The 26,444-nt window shown below is 35.6% G+C and overlaps 1 protein-coding gene across 1 annotated transcript in view; it reads right to left on the bottom strand.

Moving 5' to 3' along the window:
* LOC100255444 (uncharacterized) overlaps window positions 1-26,444 on the bottom strand; it is a 71,596-nt gene that overhangs the window by 11,503 nt on the left and 33,649 nt on the right. The window contains exons 9-28 of the mRNA XM_010652025.3: window positions 18,754-18,957; window positions 18,412-18,628; window positions 18,246-18,320; window positions 17,773-18,122; window positions 17,268-17,460; window positions 16,826-17,072; window positions 16,144-16,483; window positions 15,164-15,344; window positions 14,899-15,039; window positions 13,795-14,056; window positions 13,195-13,656; window positions 12,173-12,636; window positions 8,112-8,248; window positions 7,842-8,023; window positions 7,307-7,702; window positions 6,500-6,625; window positions 6,043-6,108; window positions 4,133-5,952; window positions 3,779-4,058; window positions 1,982-2,215 (exon numbers count right to left, since the gene is read on the bottom strand). Coding sequence (XP_010650327.1) covers window positions 1,982-2,215; window positions 3,779-4,058; window positions 4,133-5,952; window positions 6,043-6,108; window positions 6,500-6,625; window positions 7,307-7,702; window positions 7,842-8,023; window positions 8,112-8,248; window positions 12,173-12,636; window positions 13,195-13,656; window positions 13,795-14,056; window positions 14,899-15,039; window positions 15,164-15,344; window positions 16,144-16,483; window positions 16,826-17,072; window positions 17,268-17,460; window positions 17,773-18,122; window positions 18,246-18,320; window positions 18,412-18,628; window positions 18,754-18,957 — 6,377 coding nt within the window. The remainder of the gene's footprint in view (window positions 1-1,981; window positions 2,216-3,778; window positions 4,059-4,132; window positions 5,953-6,042; window positions 6,109-6,499; window positions 6,626-7,306; window positions 7,703-7,841; window positions 8,024-8,111; window positions 8,249-12,172; window positions 12,637-13,194; window positions 13,657-13,794; window positions 14,057-14,898; window positions 15,040-15,163; window positions 15,345-16,143; window positions 16,484-16,825; window positions 17,073-17,267; window positions 17,461-17,772; window positions 18,123-18,245; window positions 18,321-18,411; window positions 18,629-18,753; window positions 18,958-26,444) is intronic.

The following is a 26,444-nucleotide window of genomic DNA, read 5'->3' as shown; positions in this document are numbered from 1 at the left end:
TAATAAGACGGCATAAAATTTAGGGTGCAATTCGGGTGGGTCAGATCAGGTTGGCAATCAATCAATCCAAGCTCAATCTAAACATGAAGCTCATTTGTCTAAAACCAAAGTTGCCAAATCCAAGCCTCTTTTATGAACTCAGGTTTTAATTGAGTGAGGCTCATGTTATATCTTTGGGTTGCACAAGTTGATCAAGTTGGACTCATAAAATTGATTGGGGTCTAGTCGGGGTGAGCCTAAAAACAAGTAATTAAATTTTACGTCTATTCAACAAATTGACTATCAATTAACTTACATTTGATGCACATTTAATATTGATTTGACAACGAAATTTCAAAGCTTGAAATAAGAATGGATGCCCAAAATATAATCAAAATAAACCTACAAACAAATAACTATTTATAGAAACTTCACATCTCACTAAATCTTTTACCAATCAATCCACATTTGATAAATAAATAACATCTACTTAACTAAAAGTCTAAAACCTTTGCAAATCAATATGATAAATATAAATTTATAGCATTCATTTGCTCAATTAACCTAATAACTAGGGTTGCAACTTGGTAATCCAGCCCGTGCCTAGGTTTGACATGAGCAAGGTTTAAACAAGTTAGTATTGGACTTGGGTTAGAAAAATATCAATTGAAAAATAGTAGGGTTGGCCTGCACTGTAGGGACAAACAACTCATCGAAACCTAAACCTGCACATTGTTATTATTATTTTAATTATGAATAATATTATTTTATTTTAAATATATAAAAATAAAAATAAAAACAAAGAAATAAGGAAAGAGCTCTAACCTTTCTCATTTTTAAATTATATTAAACTAAGTGTCCACTTGGACACTACCTGTTTTATGTTTTAAAATAAAAAAATAGTAGCAACTTTTATATAAGATATAAGAACTCTTAGGGACTTGCATTGAAAAAGTAATCTTTTCACTAAAAATTGTCTAAAAAATCGAGGAATAAAGAACCTTTTACTACCTCATTTTTTAAAATTTCTGAAAGTGATTTTTAAAGACATAAGATAAATTTATGTTTTTTTTTACAAGATGCTTCACTTTCATAATGAATTTTTTTTATTTTTTATTTTTTATTTTTAAAAAAGGAAGTGTATCCAAAAGGACACTATTATGTCTATTTTCTTTTTTTTTTCTTTTTTTTGTTGGAGGCTTGGCATGGGTTGAGAAGTTGCAGCCCAATCCAGGGTTGGATTTGACATGGGTAAGACCCATTGATAGGTGGGTGTAGCACAGTTAGCCTTTTGAACCTACCCAACCCGCCCAAGTTGCAACCCCACTAATAACAACCCTATGCTATAACCAATAGAATTAATAAAAAAAATCCAAAATAAGAATAAAATAATAAAATAATATGGCACAGTTAGCCTTTTGACCTGCCCAACCTCCTATGTTGCAGCCCTACTAATAACAACCCTATGATATAATTAATAGAATAAATCAAAAAATCGAAAATAAGAATTAAAAAAATTCAAATAATACACATACATATATATAATTTTAAATTTATATGAACATATAATCAAGTTAGGGAATTTAATTTGAGTTGACATTTTTCTATCCCAGCCCAATCCAAATTGCAAATTAAGTTGCCCAAGTCAGTATAAAATCGGGTGGGGTTCAGGTTGAGTTGTACTGCCAAGTTGTAGCCTACATAAAATCAAGTTAATCACCAATCCCATCAGTTCTTAGCCTACAACCTCTCCTAGTTAAAAAACATTGTTAATTCTGAACCCCATTCTAGTTGTGCACATGCCTAATTAGTGTTCTCAACCCAATCAATGTGCTTTGGTACCAGGGCCTTCTAGCTACAACCACCCAGGCCTTATGTTGGCACTATTTGGTCACTGGTCCAGCTAAGAAGGGAAACATTAAACATAACTTCAATCTACATTAATTACTAAAAACATAAAAGATACATTTATGCATCCATGATATGAATGAATTGTTTGTACCTCAAGCTCCCTTTGCAAGCACAATTCATGGAACTGTTGTAGCATCTTTTCCAACATGACCAAAGAATAATATGCCTCCTTCCAGAGAGGAATTGCAACATCATTAGAAAGATCTAGTTGGTTATCAGTACCACATTTAACAGCCAACCGCAAAATGCTTCTCATCACCGGTAAAACACTCTCAATATGTCTTTGAAATCCTTTCTTCATGACCTCAATCATGAACCCCAAGACCTGAAGGAAAACATTCAGAGGTCATTAAACAAATAAATGAAACCACTATATTTATATAAAAAATTGGAATGGCACAGCCAGTGTGGAGCTTCGTTTTTCTGCATTTTCCTTACATCCTAGGTCTTATAGTTTCAAATTTTGAATCAGAGCATATGTCAGATTGACAGATTTGGAACTTTGTGTAGTTCCAAATCCTAACATGATACATACAAGGAAAATGAGGTTACAACTCTAATGACAATTAACTCATGGTTTTTTCATCCCATATTACTACTATTTGAACTCACTTTTCACTGTAACATATATGCTCCCCTTTAATGTCAAGGATGACTAATAATCAAATATAAGTAAATCAAAAAATAAATAAATAAATAAAAATACTTGGAGCATTAAATTCAACATTCCAAAAAACAAAAAAGTCCCCTCATTCGAACATTATTTCAAATTAGGTAAATTTAGGATGAGCATACAGTTCCACATTCTCTTATCATATTGGTCAGGTGTTCTTTTGAAAAATGCATTCCTTCTTTTCCATAATTTTCCAATTTTAATTTTATCTTATAATTTTTCTTTGAAATATTTGTTATCTTATACACCTAGTATTCCATCTGACAACTCAAATGATCTTTTTTTTTTTTTTCCTTCTTTTGATTCTTTAATTACCAATAACCAGTGTTATGGGTACCTTTTTATAGGGAACAGAGTTTTATTAGAATAAAGGATGAGAAACCCTTCATACTAAGGCAAAGATATTCAGAAAGGGAGAGAGACAGGAAAAGAAAAAAAAAAAAAAGGCACTCCACACTCCAATCCCTATCCTCCCCATGCATCACCCCACCCCCTCCACCCCGGGTCAAAATAAAAGGAAAAAAAAAAATCCACCTTAATCCCACGATGGTGGCAAATGTTTTACAATCAATCATTCTCATGCACATACTTTTGTTCCTGTGTAATTTTCCCCTCTCTATTATAATTCTTAATAAAATCTGCAACTTTCCCTTCTCTCAAACAACTTTATCCTTCACTACTATAATTTCTTTTCCCTTCTCTTAATAACTTTTGCCCTTATTATTATAGTTTATAATTAATTTTTTCCGTGTATCATGGATACTCTTTTATGGGAAACAGAAAGTTCTATTGTAAAGGGGTGAGTGTCTCTATACTGTATTTCTGTGGGTCGCTATTTTAGGGCCTCTTTGCAATACAATTCTTTTGCTTATTGATAAAAAAAAAAAAGGCTGACAAATCCTTCATACTAAAGCAAAGATGATTGAGGAGGTGAAGAGGGGGGAGGAGGGAAGGTTCCCCTCAAGTAAAACCCAAGCAAAAAATCAAATGCTTCTCATGTTGGACATACCATCTTCTCTTAATAACTTTTTTATTTACTATTATAATTTTAAAATAGAATTTGTATCTTTTTTCCCCTTCTCTTCATTTTTCTTTATATTTCCCCCCTTTTTCCATTTCTATCTGAAGCATAGGTTCATGAAATCAGCTGTAATCCTATACATGAACTCATACACTTACCATATAACTCTTACAAATACAATTTCAATATTTTACCTGTGCTGCAGCACTCCATAGTTGCTGCTTTTCACCCAAATACCAAGAGAGACTGTACTCAATAATGGGATGAAGTGAATGTGGGCTTATACGTCCAATCAAAAGCTTTATAGCTGCACCAATCATGGAGCGGACTTTATTGTCTTGATCATTAGTCAAGCAAACCACTAAATGGACAAATAATGTCTGGGACTGCTCATCCACAATGCTTTTTGGAAACTTGATTATAATCGTATGGATCATTTCAAGCACAGTTTCTCTTCCGGTTGAATGCTCATATCTGTAAAAAGAGAGAAATCATTATAAGATAGAAAACTAAATAAGCATAAACTTTGTGTACCATCAGATACTTGCCTGAGATTCGCAAGCAAGAAATCCAGATGTTGTTGCAAGCGTTTTTCAGAAAGATGATAATCAAGCAAGAATTGCAATAAAATTTGACTGCATTTCTTACGAATTGGCTCCACTTGACTTGTTACCATCAATTCTGCAACTCGAGTGACAACATCATATATCTCATGCACAACCAGCTTGCGGCTAATAATTGCCTTTAAGAGAGAGAGGGCAATAAAAGAAGGATTCCTTTCAAGATCAACAAACAGTGGAAATTGGATCAACAGATGTAATTGATCAGTGGAAAGGGTAATTTTAGTGCTCCGCAGAAGTGCTGTTAACAAACTTAGACATGACTGCATCAGAGGACTGTTTGCATTTACTGAACTTTGGGCAATATCCAGTAGAGCAGACTTTATTCCATCAGCTTGGGTTTCAAGAGCTGGCAAAGGCAGCCTAACCAATAAAGCAATGCATCTAAGAGCAGCAGATAATATATCTTCATACTTAGAACTTAGGCAGCTTCCCAGTTGTTTGACAAAAGGGTCCAACATTGATAAAAGTTGTCCATCCTTTTTGTTCAGTTTCATGTTCTTGATACGGTTGTGCAACAGCCCAAGGGCAAATACCGTAATCAGATGTGCATAGTGTGACTCAGAGCCCACAACCTTCCCTAGAGAAACTTTCTTCCTTGGCTCATCAGTCTTGCGTTTTTCATTTGTCTCCATGACTGCTGAATGTTCACCTCGACAATTTTCTTTAGAAATCCCATCTTCAACAAGGCCATATACAAAGATGAATAGATCAGTCTGGTCTACAGATGGATTGCATTCAATACCAGCAGCTATGTGATTTAACATAGTTTCCAAGTTCAACTTCACTTTTGGTGTCAGATGGTTCTGCAGATGAGCTATAACAGGTGAAAGGAGCTTCAGGGCATGGCTTTTGAACATGATGCTTTGAGCAATCAATTTCAAGGTCTCAAAAGATTTGCGCTTTCTTGTCTCTTTCATTTTTGAAGCTATCTTTTCAACCTCTTTTTCCTCAGCAACATCTCCAAGAATATCATTCTTTACTATAGAAAGGAGATCTTCCAAGCAGTAATCCAACTTTCCACTTATAGGAAGACACTTTGACAAAATGAAATGGAGAGTATATCCCAATACATGCAGCTCATATCCTCGCTTCAAGGTAGCTCGCAAGACACTGACAATGAACTGCAAGTATTCCAGCCCAAGCTCCTTCAAACATGCAGCCAAAGCAGACCTAGCATCATCACGAACACTTTCTAAGCGATTCCTTAGGAAGTTTGAAATGCGATGGATAATACTTGAAAGCTGTGATTCCATGATATCCCCTGGAAGCAACTTTAGCAATTTAAGTGCAGCAAGGCTGATATTTACATTAACCTTATCTGAATCAGAATTCAGCAATTTCTGTATCCTAGGGAACACAGTATCATGAAGGCATGTCTGTATCTCAGTGATTGTAACAGAACTGGTGCAACTGTGAAACATAGTTGAAGAACTAGCTTCAGCGGTGCAGGTACTTGAAACATGATCCATGGAATCTTTAGCTTCTTGACTTGAACAAGTTTCCAAAAAATGAAATTGGTCCAGAATAGAACAAATTAGACGCAATAACACCTTTTGTTTGTCCGGTTTAACAGTCATCTCCCGAAAGCACCTCATTAATAATGCATAATACGATTTCCATTCCAAGTGACCGCAAATAGAAGCAAGGGTCTCCAAGCATGCACTTCTGATATGTTCACCCTTCCCGTCTTGTACATTAAACAACATATTTAAGAAAAGCGGGACAAAAACTTTATTGGTGATGACCTGGAAAGTAATACCAACATAGCAAGATTCCCGTAAGTTGTAAGCACTATGAAAAGTAGAACAATAAGGGAACGGCAAAAGAAATAATACCTCTGGAAGACCCTCTACATTGATGGCATTCCTGAAGCGTGATAATGCCCTTGATCTCCTATGCTTCTGCAAGAAGGAATGTGAACACATGAGAGGAAACAAAGAGCACCTTCTCGTAATTATTCTTTAGGTTCCATCCATCTCAAAGAAACATATCATGGAAATTTTATTTGTTACATGAATATGGCAGGATGATAGCAAAAATATGACAGGGAAACTACAGCAGTCAACTTGCATCTTGTCATGGAGAAAAACATCAGACACCACTCAGGAGGGATTTTTACAGCGAGGAAAAATACTTCAGATGAAATGATGTGTAACTATTTGTAAAAAGAAAATATTTAAATATTGAAGTCCACAATGTTGCATCCTAACACTATGAATTGAATGTTTACCCAGGGAACGATATACACATTAACATATGGAGCCCCATGAGGAAATGATAAGAGAAACTCACCTGTAAGTGAAGAATATTATTGAAAAAATCTACTTCTGGGTCATCACTGCACAAAATCTTGAAGGAGTGAAGGTTTGGCACCTCTGGAAGCTTCAACACCATTTCTCTTAGTAAATCAATCCATTCCTGAGGACAGACCCAGCCATTTTTTAAAACCATGCCAATATTAATTAGTCATAAAATTTGAAGCTTTTTTACTACCAGAAACAAACCATCTTCATTCATCAATCAATTGATAAATACAAGAAGGATGATCTATCTTTGAAAAAGCTGGTTAAAAAGTTACCAAGAAGCCAGATCCACCATAAAATTTGAAACTCATGAAAGAATAATAGTTAAAATTCCAATAAACTTTCAGTACTTAGTAATACTCTTTATATCAATTTTCAACTCAACTCAAAAAAAGTCTTATACCGAACAACTTGTGGCAGGCTGCAATTTCTTTATCTGTATCAGCTATATGGACACTACTACTCCAAGAAAAAAGAAAGTTGTATTGAACTAAAATATTATTAAGAAACAATTTTATGCAACCTCTCTCTGTATCAGCAACATGAATATTCCTATTCTTTCACAACACCAACCCACACACCCACCCACACACACACACACATAAAAAAAATGGGGGAAAAAAATAAAAAAAACAATAGCTGTATTGAACTAATATATGGACATTCCCATTCGATTGATAAATAAATAGACTGCATTCTAATATTTTGTTCAGGAGTAAATTCATGCACACAAAAACACAGCTCTTTTGTAATTCAAATTAATAAGTACTAATCACAGGCAAAAGAAACAATATACCTTCTGAACAGAAGTTTCCTTGCCCATTGCATCTGCCATATGCTTCAAAAGGAATTTGTTTATCATGCGCTGAATGCATGCTTCAGTCCAACAACCATCAGCTATGGATGTTACCATTGCTTCAGGCATTTCATGGCCACTCTTCACTTCAAGTCTAAGAATTTGGATGGAGAATTCAACAAAAGAAACCAGTAACCTATATGCACTGTGCCTTAAGATCAGTTCATTGGATGACATATCATATACACAATGCGACAAAATGACCAGTGCCTGATTCTCTGGGATAGTATAAAAGAACTCCATGCTCATCTTTTCATAAGCATGAACTATGGTGTCATAATCCAGGCCACCCATTTCCATAACAGAGGTCGCATTCAATTCACTAATGAGTTTTGCCTGCATTAACAAGAAGGACTATGAAGACAGCTACAATTGCTGAGTTTAAAAATCAAAGAAATGCATACCAGTGGAATACAGAAATGAAGAATTAAAAGTATAATAAAATAATTAAAGAAACAAAAACAAAAATTATTACCACAGAGAGTACCGAAGGGTCGGTTTCAGCAAGAACACCAAGAAGATCACAAATAGCCAAACGCATATCCAGTCCAGCAGAAATTAGAAGAGGAGAAACAGCATTCAAAATTTTTGGAGAAGTTTCACTCCCTGAAACTGGTATAATATCTCGAATAACTTGCAAAGCTTCCACACATGCATCTGTAAGAAAAAAAAACAGGTTTTCATGGACATAACAAATGCTTATACAACAAGTACCAAGATAGAAATTGATGAGCCATTGTCTTACCAGAATTCTGAGCTTTCTTTCCTAAAAAGGGGAGCAAGTTATCAATGAATTTCCTTGCTTGCAATGGATCCTTTATATATTTTGACAACAATTTGAAAATTCTAAGCTCTGTTTCTCCAGGATATTTGACCAATTTCCTATTACCATCAAGAAAGGTTAGCCACAAAGAGAGTTCATTCAACCACAAGATCATAATTCCGTATGCACAAGATATATCACTGAGAATAGAAAACTAAATTGTTTCAGCACTTGTAAGGACTTACTAAAAACCTTTTTGAAGTGAGCCACAAAACAATGGATATTGACACTTAAGAGTAGTCTACCTAAGGTATGAAAAATCCAAAGAATGAATACTACTGAAAATTTGCTAAAAAAATCCAAGGCACAAAAAATTTGCTTTATGACTCCTAAAACAGTGAATCTATTTCATAATCATAAAAGTTAAAGTCAGACTGCAAGAAAAGGATACATGATTACAATTCCATATTCTTTTTATTAACCTTACAAGTAATTCAACAGAAAAAGAATGTTACTCTTTCAAAACAAGACATACATGTTGAAACAAGAGGAATTTTGTTTTCTTCATTATAAAAATCAAACCATAGGAAAAGAGTTTTTCTGTTAGAAAGGAGAATATGGCTTATTTCTAATAAGAGAGAATGAAAGCTTACACGGCTTTATATTAAACAAAAAAATAATAATAAAGCTAAGCCAAGACTATTTCATCTAAACTAAATCCCAAAAGGAAGTTAAACAGTCACATCCACCTGAAGACAATTCAACCATTACCCAATCACAATTTATATACATCATTCTACACTTTCCAAGTACAATCTGTCCATATCAATATAAAATAATAAGCTCAGGACCATGACATTTAAGTGGTTAAGGGAATGAAAATCAAGTTCATTCAGATTTGGTGAGCCTGACCAATCAAAAGTCTTTTCCATCATCCCAAAGCTGTCACCGATAGAATGACTAAAATTATCCGATGAATCATCTCTCTCTAGGTAAACTTAATCTACTTATGGTACCCATCAATTGTTGACCGATAGAATGACTAAAATTATCAGATGAATCATCTATCTCTAGGAAAACTTAATCTACTAATGGTACCTGTCCATTTGTGGATCACACACCCTAAGCCTCCCTCCCAGAAGGCTTCACATTCAAGATCTTCAAAGAGATCTTTCTTTTCTACTGAAGAATACATAGCACCAAGAGCTGCTAATATTCATCTTACTGCACAACCCCTATACCCTAGCACCTCAGACAACCCATATTATTGGCAGAATTCCAAGAATGAATGCTCCCAAGCATATATCCTTTCAGAAACATCAATTCCATCCAATATTCTCCTTTTATGTTTCCAACAGCAACAACCCAGGCATAATGGGTCTGCACGCTACATTTTCATATGCCTTCTAAGGAACTTTTCATTCCAGTTTGCAAGCACTCTCTCATCAATCTCAAAAAGAATCAAAGTAATCTAAAAGTGCACAAAAAAGATGGGGAAAAAACCCCCACAAATCCCAATTAATCAAGAATGAAAAGGAAAATGGTTAAAAATTCACTTGATTTGTACATGCAACAATAACTAACCTTGTTTCTTGCACTCTAGACACTTTCACATAGTACTATTTTTCTAATATTAATGCTTCTGCATCTTAGGTTTGCCCTACAGCAGAATGACTAAAGAAATAGGATCACCATAAAGTGGGTAGTAATACCATCTAACTTGTAAAAGATTCCATTCCCTTGTCTTGATCTAAACTTGTACATTGTGGAAGGATGTCTTGTCCTTGTTCTTTTCAATTAACAGAAAAGATCTATTGGGTTTCTGGTTTTTTTTTTTTTTTTAAATATTCAGCTTCATTTGCATGGATCCAATTCTTCCTATGACAGAAAAAATCACCTACCCAGGACATTGGTTGTACAACCCGTTTCATGGTCTTCATTGTCCCCTGAGGAGGAGAGTCGTAGCTTGGCTATAAAAAAGGTATGGAGGTGACCACATGATAAGGAACTTGAGTCTTGTAGGAATGCTAAAGTGCTAAATCATATCTTAGTAGTTGGGAGTCACCAAATTATCTCATGTATAGTGTTGAAATAATAAAGCGCCTCCAACCCCCCACCCCCTCCCCCACAAATATATTCTCCTTCCTGCTGTCCATGGGACATTTCAAAGGAACTAAGTTAACTTAGGTTTCACACAGGTGCAGTGAGGCCTAAGGGCCACCTGAGCTGGGATGGAAATTGCCAAAGCTACATTAGACCAATATGCTTTAGAGCTCCCTTATTTACCAAGGCTCAATTTCTGCAGTCAAAGTGAATCTGAAAGGAGTAAATGAAATTACAAGGCAGGAAGACTTTCACCGAAAGCTATCTTTTTGACTTAGTAGCGTATGAGTAAAGATTCCTAGAATAGATTAGTTGAGAGGGTCCGGATTCTAGTGAATTGGAGTTGCATATGCATGCCTGGTCAGGAGTTGACCAATCATATTCCCCTTCATTATGAGGTGGCTAGCTCTCCTTGGACTTCACCCTCTTTCTTTGGTATGTCATGTGCATTGCCTCATCCTGTGCTGCATTTCTTAGCCAATTGGGAAGTGTGTTTTGTGGGGAAAAGGAGCATGAAAGATCAGTGAAGTGTGCCCTTGTGCTGGTTTTCAGTGCATCTGGAAGAAGTGGAATCAGAGAATCTTTTAGCGGATGGAGCTATCAATTTTTTGATGGGAAAAGCTTTTGTCTTCAATCTTTATTTTTGTAGTCTAGGGATTCCATAGGAGAGGGGCGCTTGTCCTTTTCAGATTTCATTCATAAGTTGGAGTTGGCCTAAAGGCCTAAAAGTCCACCTCCTATCTATTTCTTTTTCTTTTTTTTTTTTTTTTCTTTTTGATAGTTAAATTTTTGTCCCCATTGGGACTTGCACCTGGAACCTCCCACAAACCTTCCCCATCCCTTTACCACCTGAGCTAGGCCTCAAGGGCAAGTCCACCTCCTATTTATGCCTCTTTATATTTACCTTTCTGTGTTTTGGTCTTTCCTTGCAAACCCTGATGTTCTTTCATTCATGCCCTCATGTGTGTAATAAGGGGGGAAGGTGGAGAGGAAAGAAAGGAAGAAGATGGCATGAAGCATTTGGAACTCACCTTCATGCACCACAGAACAAAAAGAAACCTATCTACAGAAAAGAGGATAAGGAGCTCCATATGAAACAGGATTCTTTTCATTTTAACATCCAATCTCTCTCCCTTAGGTTCCTAGGTCTGTTGTGTTATAAAGCTGCCCTTTGTCTTTTGAAGCTTAAATTCAATAGCTGCTATTTGAGCAATCTAGAAAGGATAGTTATAGGAAGTTTAGTGTTCTAGCTTTTGCAAACTGATGGGTGAAGATTTTGTCATAGAGAAAGATTCCTCCAACTTTGAAAGGCCTGAGGGAAGTTGGTGGTCTTTGGGTGGCTGACGAGTAGATTGAGGGGGAAATATCAGTTATTGGTCCTGGAGACATGTTCATTTTGTGGGATAACTAAAACATCTACCTACCATGGCTGAAATTAACGTCAGATATTGGCTAGATGATCGTATTCATTCTGGAACTATACAACCCAAGCTTAATTTAGCATTTTTCTTTTTCCATCTTATTTGCACTTTCCACAATGATAATGTGGAATATTTATCAGTAACAGATTTCTCCTCTTTACTTATTGCACACAACAAATTGCTTAAAATGCAGTCCATGTTCCTTTTAATAAAAAAATCCAACCTAAATCATGTGCACATATCATAAGATGTAAGAAATTAAATGTATATAGAATTAATAATTTTTCCTACATATCATGAAGTAAAGATCAGATGCATACACTAAATCTATGATTCCATTAATAAGCTGCATAGAGACCCTACTCCTATCTCAGAATAGGAGTATAACGTTAGCAGATCCAATCATCAATATGTATTAAAATTGATATTTCACAACATTTGACAAAATAAATAAATAAACAAAAAGTACAATGTAGACACCAATATGTAACCAAATTATTCAAAGGGCACAATTCTTACCTTTTTGTTGCATTACAACTTTGGAAAAGACAATGCAAACTGCAGATAAGAGTCTCAATGTTCGGAAGTAGAACCTTTTTGATAGTGACGTCTTCGTCATCCAATTCGCTATCAAGGTTCAACAGGTTCTCAATAAACTTAAGAACACAAGATATAATAGCTTCAGATGCTGTTGTAACAGTTAAAATTGAAAATATATCAGCAACAAGATTCTTTTCCCTGTACAATAATGATACAAGATTGTGGCTTCTACTCATAGCAACAAAGCAAGAGAACAGTGAACTTGGTTTCTCACTACTAGAACCCTCCTGCTTGAAACCATCAACCAAAGGCTTCACTGATGTAAAGAATAGGTCCCAGAACTCATAACCAAAATCATGATCCTCATACTTATTAAGGGCAAGAGAAATGATCTTCAAGGTCAAAGCCCTCAAATCCTTCAACTGCTTCACAGCAGTGCTAGTCTGCAGAAAATCCAGAGTCGTGGTCAGAAAGCCATTTTGCTAGACAAACAGGAACATCAAGAGATTCAAACCCTATACCAACCCAACCTCATCCACCCTTTTACCACCTAAACCAAGGTTCAGAGGATATTTATGGTTAGAAAGCTCCCTCACTTTCAACTGCTATTCAGAGCTACAGATGGAAAATGATTTATAACTTTAACAAAATATGTACAAATATTTATTTACTTCCAGTTTAATAATACTTTTATTCAAAAAAAAAAAACAAATCACTGCACATGCCAATAAACCCAAGAAAACACATTGTAAAAGGAAGGTGGTAATGAACCAGACTTGCTCTGGAAAGAAAAAAGCACAATTCTTTAAACATGACTGACGGGTTCGATGATTTCAACTGGCCTAACAAATAATTGTAAGAAATAGCTTAGTTCTCTTCCTTTTGGCATTAAAGGAGGCCAGTAACAAAATTATTGGTTAGATAAGGCAGTAATAATCAACTTTGATAGTAGAATTCTTTACTATATCTGTTCATCATTTTCAGCATGATAAAAATGTTACCATGATTGGATTTGCCACTACACCATCTTTCTCAGGTACATTGAGGTTGACATTAGAATAATTTTCCACCAGAGAATATCCACAGCTCTTTGCACTTTCAAGACTTGATGTGCAGCTCCCCAACACTCGTACAACACAACCCATTAACAGATCAAGAAAAGGTATAACATGGAATTCATCAAAAACTTCAAGAACATCTTCAATAACATGCAAAAAACCGTATCTCTTCTTCCAAGAAAGGGAATTTATGTTATCCACAGTGAAAAACTTTAGGACATTGAATGCTTGAAAGTCATTCATGTAATTTTCATGTGAACTCCAAAACCAGTCAGCAGTAGTATCACTTCCCTTTGATATAGACAGCAATGGCTTTAGTAGCATCGCAAAAAAAAGAGCCAGCTCATTGACATCAAGTTGAGCTATAAAAGCCAGAACTGCTTTTCGGTGATGTACACTCGTGTGCTGACAAAAACAGGATAAATCATGAAGACTAATTTAGCCTATTTAGGATGTTATAACCAAAAACAGAAAGTGGAAAACCCCACAATACTAATATCAATGTTTTACCCTCAGAAAAAATTTAATTCAAATAAAGTATACCTTGCGGGAGGCGAGAGTTTTCAATTTTCTGACTTTTGGTACCAATAATCGAATAACTACAGGCACAAGACAAGTTCTGTGCTGCTCTTCAACAAGATTAGATTCTCTGGATAAACTCCATGTTGTGAGTTCCTCTCTCAAATTTTTTGAACTGATCAGGTTTTTCAGATGCTGATCATATGGTAGTAAGAAATTATCTTTCCAAAATAACAGGCAATCAAGAACTTGCATTTGTATTTCAGCATCATTTTCATCGAGAAGCCTGGTAAAAACACCCAAATGAAATTGAAGCAGTTTCAGAGAAATTGCTATGTTGAAGTTCAATCTTTTAACTGAAACACTTGAATACAAAGGAAAAGTAGTGGAAGAATTACAAAAAATGTAACACCTAAAATAATGCCAACCTATCACTGCTAAACTGGAACCCAGTAAGCAGATCTACTAGGTTGTTTGAAGAGATACTCCCTACATGGATGCCTTATCTATTGGCAGCATCAAGTTGAATTTTGATGGATGTTCTTCGGGTAATCCAGGACAATTGGGAATTGGAGGAACACTTACGGATCATTATGGAACATTAATGAGAGCATTCTCTAATAATGTGGTTACAACCATCGAGGTGGAGATAATAGTGTTGTTAGAAGGCCTAAAACTAGCTAAAGCTGAGGGTTTATCCAACCTTCTAGTAGACAGGGATTTTGCAGTAGTCCTAAGGAGAGACGATCACAGAGGTTTGATGGATGGCTATGCTAAATTTTTTTATATTACCCTAGTGTTGGGGTGTTCATCTTGCTGGATTCCTTGGGCAGCTAACCATATGGTAGATATGTTAGCAAAACAGGGAGCCATTCAGTTGATTTCTTTTGTAGGGGATTTTCTAAACCCCCCACCCAAAGCATTTGAGCTTGTACCTGTAAAGATCTTTAGATATGCATTTCCAACAATATATAGAGTAGATAGTTGTTTCTCACTTTTTATCAGAATCATGTAGTGGTTGTCATTTGGGGAAGGATTTCTCATCCTTCTTTATATTTACTTAAACTATTGTAATAAAATGCTTGTTTATGATAAAATAATAGGAGTAATAATAATAATAATGCCAACCTATTTTGAAGAACATCTTTAAGAAATTGACTTCGATAAAAAGACTTGGGGTTCCGCATCACTCTCAATAAGTTCAACCATTCTTTAAGGACTCCCTTCCATTCTTTGCCTTTACAAGCATGTGTATGGAACGATCCCACACTGCAATCAAAAAAGAAATGATATTTACAGTTTTAAAAGAGAGACTTTGAAAGGACTTCTGCACAAGATTAAATGGAAAAAAGACAAATATCCAATTAAAGGAACAAGCACAGAAATTGATTACCTCATGATATCATCATTAGCATAGCCCAAAAATTTCAAAAATGAAGGTATAATTTTTCGGGAACGAGATTCTACGACAACTGGAATTTTTTGTAAGCACCGGAGCAACAAGGATAATACTGTTGCACATGGTGTGCTATCTGATGCAGGATTCACAAACAAATTGAAACGTTCAACAAGTTCTGAAAATCAAATCCAGACTAAATATTAGACTCCCAATGGATCAATAGAAATACCAATAAGGATCAATAATGCACTAGTTGCTTATTTTAATTTAAAAACAAAAAAAGAAAAGAAAAGAAAACACAAAATGAACCTAAGAACATGCACCATCGGTGACAGAGCCAGAAAGTTTATCAGGGGGCTATGAAATTCAAATCAAATCATAGTAATTCCAATATTTTTTTTATACCCCAAAGACCTATGAAAAATTTTGGGAAATTATAATTTCACCAATAAATTTTAATAAGAAATTTTAACAAAATTTTTATATAAGAATACCAAAATACAATCACAAATAATACTAAAAAAGGTTTATAAACAAAAAAACAAAATACTGAGAGAAATCGGAAAAGTGGTACAAGTGCAGCTCTTTATTGGGAAGAAGTATGCTTTTGTTAGAGATATTTCCAGCATGGGAATATGGTCATTTTCTGGTTAGAACCTTTCAGGCTAAGATTATCATCAGAACATCAACAATGTGATTATCTGTACCACAGTGGTAAATTTTGAATCTTTTCCAGATTGAGAGATGCAGTACAAGGGCTCAAGTCCATTGTCCAATAATGAGAGGGACCTTTTGCTCCCTAAATCTTTAGTGGCCTAGAGGTTTAGGGGGACATGTGCCCTCCTTTGCCCAACACAAATCCACAACCGTGCACCATAAAACACAAAAAGCATCAAGACAAGCATCCCTCTAAGGTTAAACACACATGAAAAGTGAAAAGCCCTGCAAATAGAAAACATCAAGTTAGCACATACCACTTGTCTTGCCGCAGACTTCAATGTTAATCCCTTCTGATAGATCATGAGTTGTTAAAAATACAGATTGGCATTGCTCAAGATAAGAAACAAGTCTGTCCCATACAAGTCCAACATGTTTGCTAATCAGCACTGAGAGGCACTCAATTGCTGGATCCCATAAATAACTAAATCGGTTGTGGAAAATGCCAATAATCCCGTTCAAAAGAACTGGTATATAAGCTTCACAAATCCTAGCAGCAGAGAGGTCCATCTGTATTTTAGAGATGGATAGAATAACTTTCCTGCTGGTAGAAATTGAAAGAGGAGTATCTTCAATGGAAAAGAGGATGTGAAGAACCTGAAATTTGGAACAAAGTCATGAACTAATAAGAACACAGAAAATAATAGGGATATTTGACTAAAAGGGCCAAAATAATTCCCATTTTGGAAAAATAACCCTCACCTTTTTAAAACAAGAAGAAAAATCTTTTGTTCACAATACCCTTCACCAAACTTGTTTATACCCATTTCACATCAAAACACTTGGTGCAAAATAACATAAGCTGTATTTTTGCCTATTTGAGGACATATTTACAACGTATAAAATATGAAGGTTATTTTTACAAAGTAAGAAATATTTTGACTTGTGGCCCAAATATTCCAAAATAATAATAGCAGAAATGGGAATAGAACTACACACATTATTGCGCTGTATTTCCGCATAAGAAGTAGGAGAAACTTCAGTTTGCATTTTCTTCTCAACAGGCTGAACATTTGATTCACCATTCAGAGGTTCATAGTGACACAATATTCTCAGAGTTGAAACACGAATACCCTTGTCTGGGTGGCTCAAATTCTCAGAAAACATGTCAAATGCATCCACAGCCTTCTCTGCTTTGAGCTCTGGATGAAATTTCATATGACCATTGTTTTCTTGGATTGTAGACCTGCCATTAATATGATGAGAAAAGGTGATCAAAAGCACAAAGAAAAGGTCATAAAGGCCTTTTTAAAAGGAAAAAAAAAAAACCACTGAATATTTTAAACCATGGTCCAAAATTTAAGAAGCACTACAATAGACATAATTAAGTAAACAAAAAAAAGGTTTTAAACTATATCAATATTGAGATAAATCAACTTACCCATGCATGGAATCCAACAACTCAGCCACAGAAAATAATACTTGGGAAGATGATCTGTATCGTTTGGCAAGATGCAAAAATTTGTTTGTTTCTTCAACTCCAGATTTTTTAAAAGAACCTAATTTATGAAAAGAACCTAAAGCCGCACCCATTAAGCTTTGCCAAGTGCTTTTAGGAAAACCTGCAACATTGTCTGAAGCAATTTCATGTTAATCACTTGTGAGTGATCACAAATAAATCCAGAAGCTATGCAATCCCTCTAAAGAAGATACCACTCAATTAGCTTGTTATAACCAATTGGTACTATCAAATTCATTCATATGGCTGAAAAAAAATGATTGGAGTCAGAATAAGGACTTCCATGCTTGTATGAATCAAGAGATTCAAATCTATGATCAGAGTCAGAAGTCCGCAATCTGAACTAATTCTCATGATGAACCAACAAAATGCACAGGTTCCAGGCAAAGCCATGATAAACAGTATATTGTCCGTGAAGATAACATACCTGCTTCAATCATCAGAAGTTGATCAAGAGCATCTACCAAACCCATTAACAAGGAAGGGTCTGCTTGGATACCTAACATATGAGAACAGCAACCAATGATTCCCCACAGCATAGGTAATTTCACCTCACAAGATGGAACAGATGATAGATCCTTATGCACTATATTATTTATCACCCCAGTCCAATACAATAGGGCCTCCTGCAAGAAACTGCAGATCCTTGAAACTCCCTCTTCTGATGCCTCAACTAAGAAACTAGAGCTTTGCATATCCACTTGCAATCTCTCATTGAACATCAGCATCAGAAATATAACTTCTTCTGGTGAAGTTTCTATTAAAGAATTCATTGCGCTGAAAATACAAGGACAAAATGTTAACAATATGAAGTCATTCCTGATCAAAAAAACCAAAAATTAACAATATGTGGACAGGCAACAAACTACAAAAAACAAGAAATAATAATGACAGTATTACCTTAAAATATTAATTCTGAAGGTATATACCATGTAAGGGTCCTTGGAAAGCAGTGATTTAATAAAATTTAGCAAACTGAAATCCAAGACAGAGTATGTTAAAATAAGAAATTGGATAGTTGCTTGAAAACAAAATAAAACCAAAACAATTTCAGCAAAGGTGATACCTTGGGTTCCTTAATTCAAATGCAGGTGCCCATTGCGACGAAAGGCTAGAGATAGTTGACATATCATTAGAAATATGAAGTCCATCAAGAATGCAAAGCATTAACTGCAGAACCTTATCAACAATTTCAGACAAATGGTCCTCTGCCACCACAATATTAGAAGGTATGATAAACGTTCGCACAAGCAACCTCACAAGTTCAAGCATTGGTTGGTAATCTGCACAAAAATTTAACAGGTCATGTCCTTAGCAACAAGAGAAGCACAAACATAGCTGAAACAATAATCCAACCCAAAAAAAAAAAAAAAAAAAAGCACGCTTATGAAACAATTTTATAAGTTACCAGATATCTTAAGACCATTATCAATTTGAAGAGTAGAAACAAGCAGAAACAACAGGCGTGTCAGATGCATGGAGCATCCATTAGTTACACATTCAGTTATATCCTCATAGAAGCAATCCCATAACAAATTCAGTTCCTTGGACTCCAGCTCCTCACATAATCTTTGAAAGACGGTAATTATGACTTCAGCAACACTGTCTGAACCTGTGAGAGAGGCAGAGGAAAAGAAAAGAGACAGAGAATTCAATTAAGTCCCAAAATCATAAGCAGACATATGAAGGTCCACATATAACATGAACATATCTACCCGTACTACTAAGAACCAACAAAAGAGTAAATAAGGACTTGGAGAACCTTAGACAGGCCAAATAAGAATATGATCATGACAATTCAGGAATCCCCCAAAACTAATCACCTGATAAAGGCAGATTAACCATTAAACTAGAATTATTCTCCATGGAATATGAAGGCCATGAAGGCCATTTTAAAGGGTGGTGGCAAGGTTTCAGTTTCAGCGGATCCTTTAGCTTTATCCTTGCAGAGAAATTAAAGGCTTTGAAGGCCATTTTAAAGACTTGGAACAAGGATGTTTTTGGGAAGGTGGGGGTGAATAAGAGTTTGGCTCTAGACATAGTGGCTTTCTGAGACTCTAAGGAGAAGTTGCGTTCTTTATCGATGGAGGAGTTGGAAGCTAGAAAGGAAGCAAAAGAGGATTTTAAGAAATGGGCTCTTATGGAGGAGATTTCTTGGAGACAAAAATCAAGAAAAGTGTGGTTGAGGGAAGGTGACAAAAATACGGGCTTCTTCCATAGGATGGCTAATTCCCATAGAAGAAGAAATTGTATGTCTAAGATCAAATTGAATGGAATTTGGCTAACAGAAGAGCAGGAAATTAAGGGGGGCATGGTTAGTGCTCTCCAGAACCTTTTGGTAGATCCTAGTGATTGGCGCCCATCTCTATATGGATTGGATTTTTATAGAATTGATGTTGAGGAAGCTGCTAGATTGGAGGAGGTTTTTATAGTGGATTAGGTTTTTTCCGCTCTCTCAGATTTGAATGGGGATAAGGTTCTCGGTCCAGATGGTTTCTCTCTAGGTTTCTGACAGTTCTGCTAGGATTTTGTGAAAGATGAGGTTATGATTTTCTTTAAAGAGTTCCATGAGCAGGGAAGATTTGTAAGGAGTTTGAATTCTACTTTTTTGGTTTTAATCCCAAAAAAAGTGGGCGTGGAGGACCTTAGAGATTTCAAACCGATTAGTTTGGTGGGAGGCTTGTACAAACTATTGGCAAAAGTGTTAGCTAATAGGCTTAAGAAGGTAGTGGGCAAGGTGGTGTCTTCAGCTCAAAACGCTTTCATTGAGGGAACACAAATTCTTGACACTACTCTAATTGCCAACGAGGCAATAGATTCTTTGCTGAAACGGAATGAGAGTTGGGTGTTGTGCAAGTTGGATATAGAGAAGGCGTATAATCACTTAAACTAGAATTTTTTGTTTTTAGTGATGCAAAGAATGGGTTTTGGGGAGAAGTAGACTGGTTGGATTTCCAAGTGCATTTCCACTACAATGTTTTCTGTTTTGATAAATAGCACTTCGACGGAATTCTTCAACAGTTCAAGGGGACTGCGTCAGGAAGATCCCCTTTCTCTTTACTTATTTGTGATCGAGATGGAGGCTCTTTGTAGGCTCATCTTTAGAGTAGTGAAAGGGGGGTAATCTATCAGGCTACAGGATAAAGAGAAGAAGTGGAGATGGGGTTTTGGTCTCTCATTTGTTGTTCACTGACGATGCGTTGGTCTTTTGTGAGGCTTCCCAAGATTAGATGGCTTATTTAAGCTAGTTGTTGATGTAGTTTGAAGCCATCTCAAGTATGAGAATCAATTTGGATAAGAGTGAAATTTTGTCGGTAGGGAGAGTAGAGAATCTGGAGGCTTCAGCTCTTGAGTTTGGTTGTAAAGTGAGGAGGCTTCCAACTTCTTACTTAGGGCTTCCTTTGGGTGCACAACACAAGTTCGTGGCTACTTGGGATGGGGTGGAGGAGATATTTCGGAAAAGGCTTGCCATGTAGAAGAGGCAATGTATCTCTAAAGGAGGGAGAATCACTCTGATTCGCAGTACTTTGTCTAGTATACCCATCTATTTGATGTCTTTATTGTGTATTCCAAGAGTGGTTAGATTAAGATTAGAACAAATTCAAAGGGATTTTTTTGTGAGGAAGGGGAGCTTTGGAGAGGAAGTCTCGTCTTGTAAAGTGGGATACCGTCTGTTAGGAAAAAAGGAAGGGTGGTTTGAGAGTTAGACGTCTTTCTACTCTTAATAGGGCCTTCTTATGTAAGTGGAATTGGCGCTTTGCGAATGAAAGGGAGACTCTTTGGAAGCATGTTATTAGTAGGAAGTTTGGGAAGGAAGAATGGGGGTAGTGTACTAGGGCGGTGAGGAAGGGGTTTGGCGCAGGATTTTGGAAGGAAATCATGAAGGAAGGGTCTCTTTTGCAAAACAAAGTTGTATTTTCTGTGGGGGATGGCAGAAGAGTGAAATTTTGGAAAGATAAATGGTGTGGGAACTTTGCTCTTTGTGAATCTTTCCCCTCTTTGTATGCCTTAACGGCTTCAAAAGAGGCTTGGTTAGTAAAGTTGTGGAACTCATCAAAAGAGGAAGGGGTTTGGAGCCCTAGGTTCTCTAGGCCTTTCAATGATTGGGAGGTGGAGGAGGCAAAGAGGTTACTTGTGACAATACAAGGAAGGAGACTTAATCCTAATTTGGAAGATAGAGTGTTGTGGAAAGAGACTAAGGACAGGATTTTCTCTATCAAATCTCTTTATAGTGCTCTAGATTCAAGAAGTGTTGTTCAGTTTCCTAATAGCATCATTTGGAGCCTTGTGTTCCTACTAAAGTGGGTTTTTTTGCTTGGGAAGCCTCTTGGAGTAATGTGTTAACTTTGGATCATCTTAAAAAGAGGGGGTGGACTTTAGCTAATAGATGCTTCCTTTGTTGTGCAGAAGAAGAGTCTATTGATCATATTCTAATTCATTGCACCAAGGCAAGAGTTTTATCGGAGTTATTGTTTGCTCTTTTTGGCGTAATGTGGGTCCTTCCTTATTCAGTTAAAGATACCCTTCTTGTTTGGCATGGTATCAATATGGGCAAGAAGCATAGTAAGGTGTGGATAGCAGCCCCTTTATGTCTTTTTTGGGCGATTTGGAAGGAAAGAAATAGAATTGCTTTTGAAAATAAGGAGCTTTCGATTCATAGAATGAAAAGTTCTTTTGTATATAATTTTTGGGTTTGGACTAAGTCGATTGTAGATGAAGGACCTCTTCCTTTAATCAGCTTTTTTGATTGGTTGGGTTCTAGTTGAGGGCTGATGATTTTTTGTATCCCCTCTTCTTTTTGTTCTTGCTTTTTGACGACTCTTGTATAACCCCGTATGCTTTGGGTCAGCCTTAAGGCACCCTTTATTCTAATATTTTTTTCTCTATACGTTTACTTATCAAAAAAAAAAAATCTCCATGGAATATAAGCTTTACAGTCAATATAATCCTGTAAAATCAATTTCCAAAACTACCTGTGAACATTTAGCACTGTAACTTACAGTTAAACCCCAAAAACAGTAACCAGATTAATACATACGTCCATCATTCGTAGTCAACTACTCATTTGGGAGGAAAGATGTTATGCCACACCTCCAAAGCAAAAGGACAATTGAGGAGAGAAATAGAACATACCAATTTGGGATAATATCCTTTTTTGGGGTCTCCTAAGTTATAGCATATTATTAGTATGTTCCTCTTTATTAGTCATCGACCAAGAAAGTGTCCAGATCTTCAGGAGTTCTAGATGTCCAGAAGAACTTGCCTTGAGCAAAAGAAGGAGAGTCAATTCAGAAAGGACTAGGAAGAAATATTTAAGAGAGAATGGCATTGGAAACCAAGGTCAAACACCTTTCTCATCCAGATGGCCTGTGGAAAGGAACACTGGGCAAAAACAACAAAAGGGCTTACAGATCTTCAATTTCTTTATTTAAATGACTTCAACAAAAGATCAACATTCCAAGATGGAGAGTCACACAGAAAGGAGTAGATTTTCACAAGAAGGAGACCTTTCATCCTAGGAAGGCAATAAAGACAAGGGAAGCCAGATTAAGGCTGATCTCCCCACTACAGATCCCCCTAAAGAAGAACAGAGGAACCATCACCAACAAGAAATAAGGTCAAGATAAGCTTGGGTTGTAACTTTCCAAGGGCATCAAAGTGAGTTCCTAACAAAGATGGTAGCACCCACCCATTATCATGCAAATTGCACATATTCTTAATCACCTTATTCCATAAAGAGTTTACTCTCTAAGGAATTACCACAAGCATTACCCAGCGAGAACTAATATTCCTCAAAGAAATCCACCTCAACCTATAATTTCCCATGGACGTGGCCCTGCTAATGTGGTCCCATCAAACAAGGTGGCTTCTCCAACCAACACCTAACTCCAACTAAAAGAACTCTTTGAATTTCTTGATACAAGACTCTAATGGGAATTTTAAACAGACATACAGTAGGTTAAGACATATGCCAGACACACTTGAATTACAGTGATCCTGCATCCAAGTGACAGAGAGGCTTTCTTCTAACCATCTAGACATTGGGAGACCTTCACCACTAGAACCCAGAAGTGAGACGCCCCAGGGTTCCCTTCAAGGGGCAGACCTAGTTAAACAAGGAGTCACAACCCTGTCTATATCCCATAAAGGCAACTAATCTGTCTATGCAGTTTAAGCGATTGATACCAGTAGCAGCTACAGTTTTTCAATGTTGATCTTAGAGCCAAGCACAACCCTGAAAAGCTTGAAAAAGTCTAAGGTTATCTAAACATTGTTCCTTTTTTTTTTTTTGATAAGTAAACATTGTTCCTTTGTTGAAAAGGGGGAAAAAAAAGGTCACATTCTAGCCTTATCTATGACAACCAAAAGAAAAAGGGTAATAAACAACTACCTTGAAAAGTCTTTTTTTTCCCTAAAAAACAAAGATGTATTAAGTATGAATAAAACGTTTATGAGAAGGATGAGCAATCCTTCCCATAAATGCAAAAACTTTTCAAAATATAATTGAACTCCAAACTATACAAAATAGGTTAGACCACATAAAATTGTTGTACATAGACATCATCTTCTCAAAACTAGACTAAGCTCCTCTCATTGTTGACCAAACCCTTTTGATCTACATATTGGATGGCATTGAAAGAAATGTGATTAAAAGCATCAATACAAGAGGCCCAAAAAGAGGAATAGAAGTGAAGTAGATCCCACATCTCTAGCATCCTCCACCTATCCTCAAAGATCCGAGCATGTCTCTCTTGTCACACAACCCAAAGCAATGTGAAGCGGTCTGCTAAAGGGCTCTATTAGAGCTTAGAGCTCCCTAAACAAAGTGATCACCATTTCGCATTTACTCATAGGTTGAGCTCAATCCATCTTTTCTTATCTGAATAGATTGTGTCACAGCCCTAAAGTTATTGGACAATGTAAAAAAATATGATCAATCAACTCTCTTTACAATAAGGGTTAACCTTGCAAAGTCCTTTTAAGGTGTCATGTGATACATGTATACTTCATTTCAACCAAAATACTCGTGCCAACACGATATGACATGGGTGCGGGTGTGAGATCCATGTCTAACACACTTGGATTGCAATGAATACAACTTTATCCTTTTCTTTATTTTATTTTTTTTAAATTTCTTAATTTTTTTTCTTTTTAAATAACATCAATATAAGTTATTTGACTTTTATCTATTTCTAATTTTTTAAAATCATAATAATTATCTATGTTCTTTTGAAAAAATACATTAAATTCAATTTAATTTTATCAACTTCAAATAACAAGATTCAAAAAATATATTTACACAAAAATTATGGTTAAGTTGAACTATAGCAATGTTAAGATAATAAAACTTAATTCATAAAATTTAAAAATAAATTAGCTTCAATGTAAATAATTAAAACATAAATTTTTTGAAATTTTCACCTAATAAAGGTTCAATCAAAAACAACTACATATTTAATCCACTATATATTTTCCTTAAAGTTCTCAACATTTATGATAAATAATAAATATGTTCCCATTTAGTTTCTTAAAGCTTCTCTCACAATCCTATTAAAATAAAAAAATTATCATAAATATGTTTCACATTTACAATTTAAAAAAAATTCAATAATGTTTAATAGTTAAAATAAAAATATATATGATAATTAATAACATACAAAATTTAAAGATAAATATAATAATTAATATAGTAAAAAATAAGTACTAGAATTAATATATTAAAAATCTAAAGATAAGTAGAAAATTTCCAATAATGTTTAAACATTCAATTAAAATAAAAAAACATGTGATAATTAATGTCATAATCAATTACCCGCACCAACAATTGAGATCCTTTTTAGTTGAGTCCATGTGTCCTAAGATTTTGGGATGCAAAGAATTTGACACCTAGACATATAACACCTAGAATTTGCACCCAAGCCCGTGTAACATAAAAGGTGTCTAACTAATCTTTGCACTCACATTAATAAGCACTATAAATTTAATAAATGAAGAGATCTTCGGATCCACTTTCTCCACCAACTGTTCTTTCTCCTTTGCATAGATAGAATTTGTTCAATATGCTTCATCATCTCCTTTTGAGTTGATCTAATTTTAGTATCCTACCCCACATAACTTCCCATGCGAAAAAAGTAACCCTCGATGGTACCCAAGAATTTCAAACAAGACTATAAAGGAACATATCCATCTTTTGCATGATAAAGAAGAATAGAGAGACTTAATATAGAAAATGTCACTCTTCGTGTTCAGCCAAACCACCTCTATATCCCTACTAATAGCCTGCACTTACAACCTCCTAAAAAAGGTTTTCATCCACTCTAACTCTAAATCATGAATATATCTTGCCAACCTATGGTTCCAACAAATCCCCTTCCCATCATGCTTCCACATCTCAGCCACTCATGCATCTTTGACAATGGCTATCCTAAAAAGCCACCTTTAAGGATACGTCACTACACCATCTATCTTTCCAAAATTCCACCCTCCTCTTATAGCCCATCTTGAAGTCGATTTTACCATTAAAGGTCTTCCACCCACTTCTAATTGTCTTCTACACACCCACCTAGAACCCTTCCCTCACTCATTTAGAGCAGCAACCCCCCTTTGCCTTCAATATTTTCCTAAAATTACCCGTTTCCAAAAGAACTCCCTCTCAATCGCAAATATCCAACACCATTTTCCTAGAAGAACCTTATTAATAATGGACAATTGCTAATTCTAAAACCCCTACTCTCTTCTCTTTCCTCCCTTAATTCTCATCTCCTATCAATTACTTCATTTATCATCAGTATATCATGAAGAATGTCTCATGAAGGTGTCTATAAAGAACCTTCACACTTATCTTACAAAGGCTATAAACCAAACCTATAGGCCTAAAATCTTTAACCTTAAGATTAATAGAATTCTTTTGGACAAGTGCAATGGAAATTGAGTTTGTACCCTATTTGATTATTCTACTATTGTAAAATTCCCTAAAAACACAAACTAAATTCTCCTTGTTAGGGCATTATGTTTTGTTTTTGTCGTTGATAATTTTGTTCCTTTTCATTCTGGAATAGGATCTTTTTAGACGGTGACTTATTCTCCATTGAAGATTCA

This window comes from Vitis vinifera, chromosome 5 (genome assembly GCF_030704535.1).
Source record: "Vitis vinifera cultivar Pinot Noir 40024 chromosome 5, ASM3070453v1".
NCBI lineage: Eukaryota > Viridiplantae > Streptophyta > Magnoliopsida > Vitales > Vitaceae > Vitis > Vitis vinifera.
Note: the sequence above shows the minus strand (reverse complement) of the source record. Positions and strands in the feature narration are given on the sequence as shown.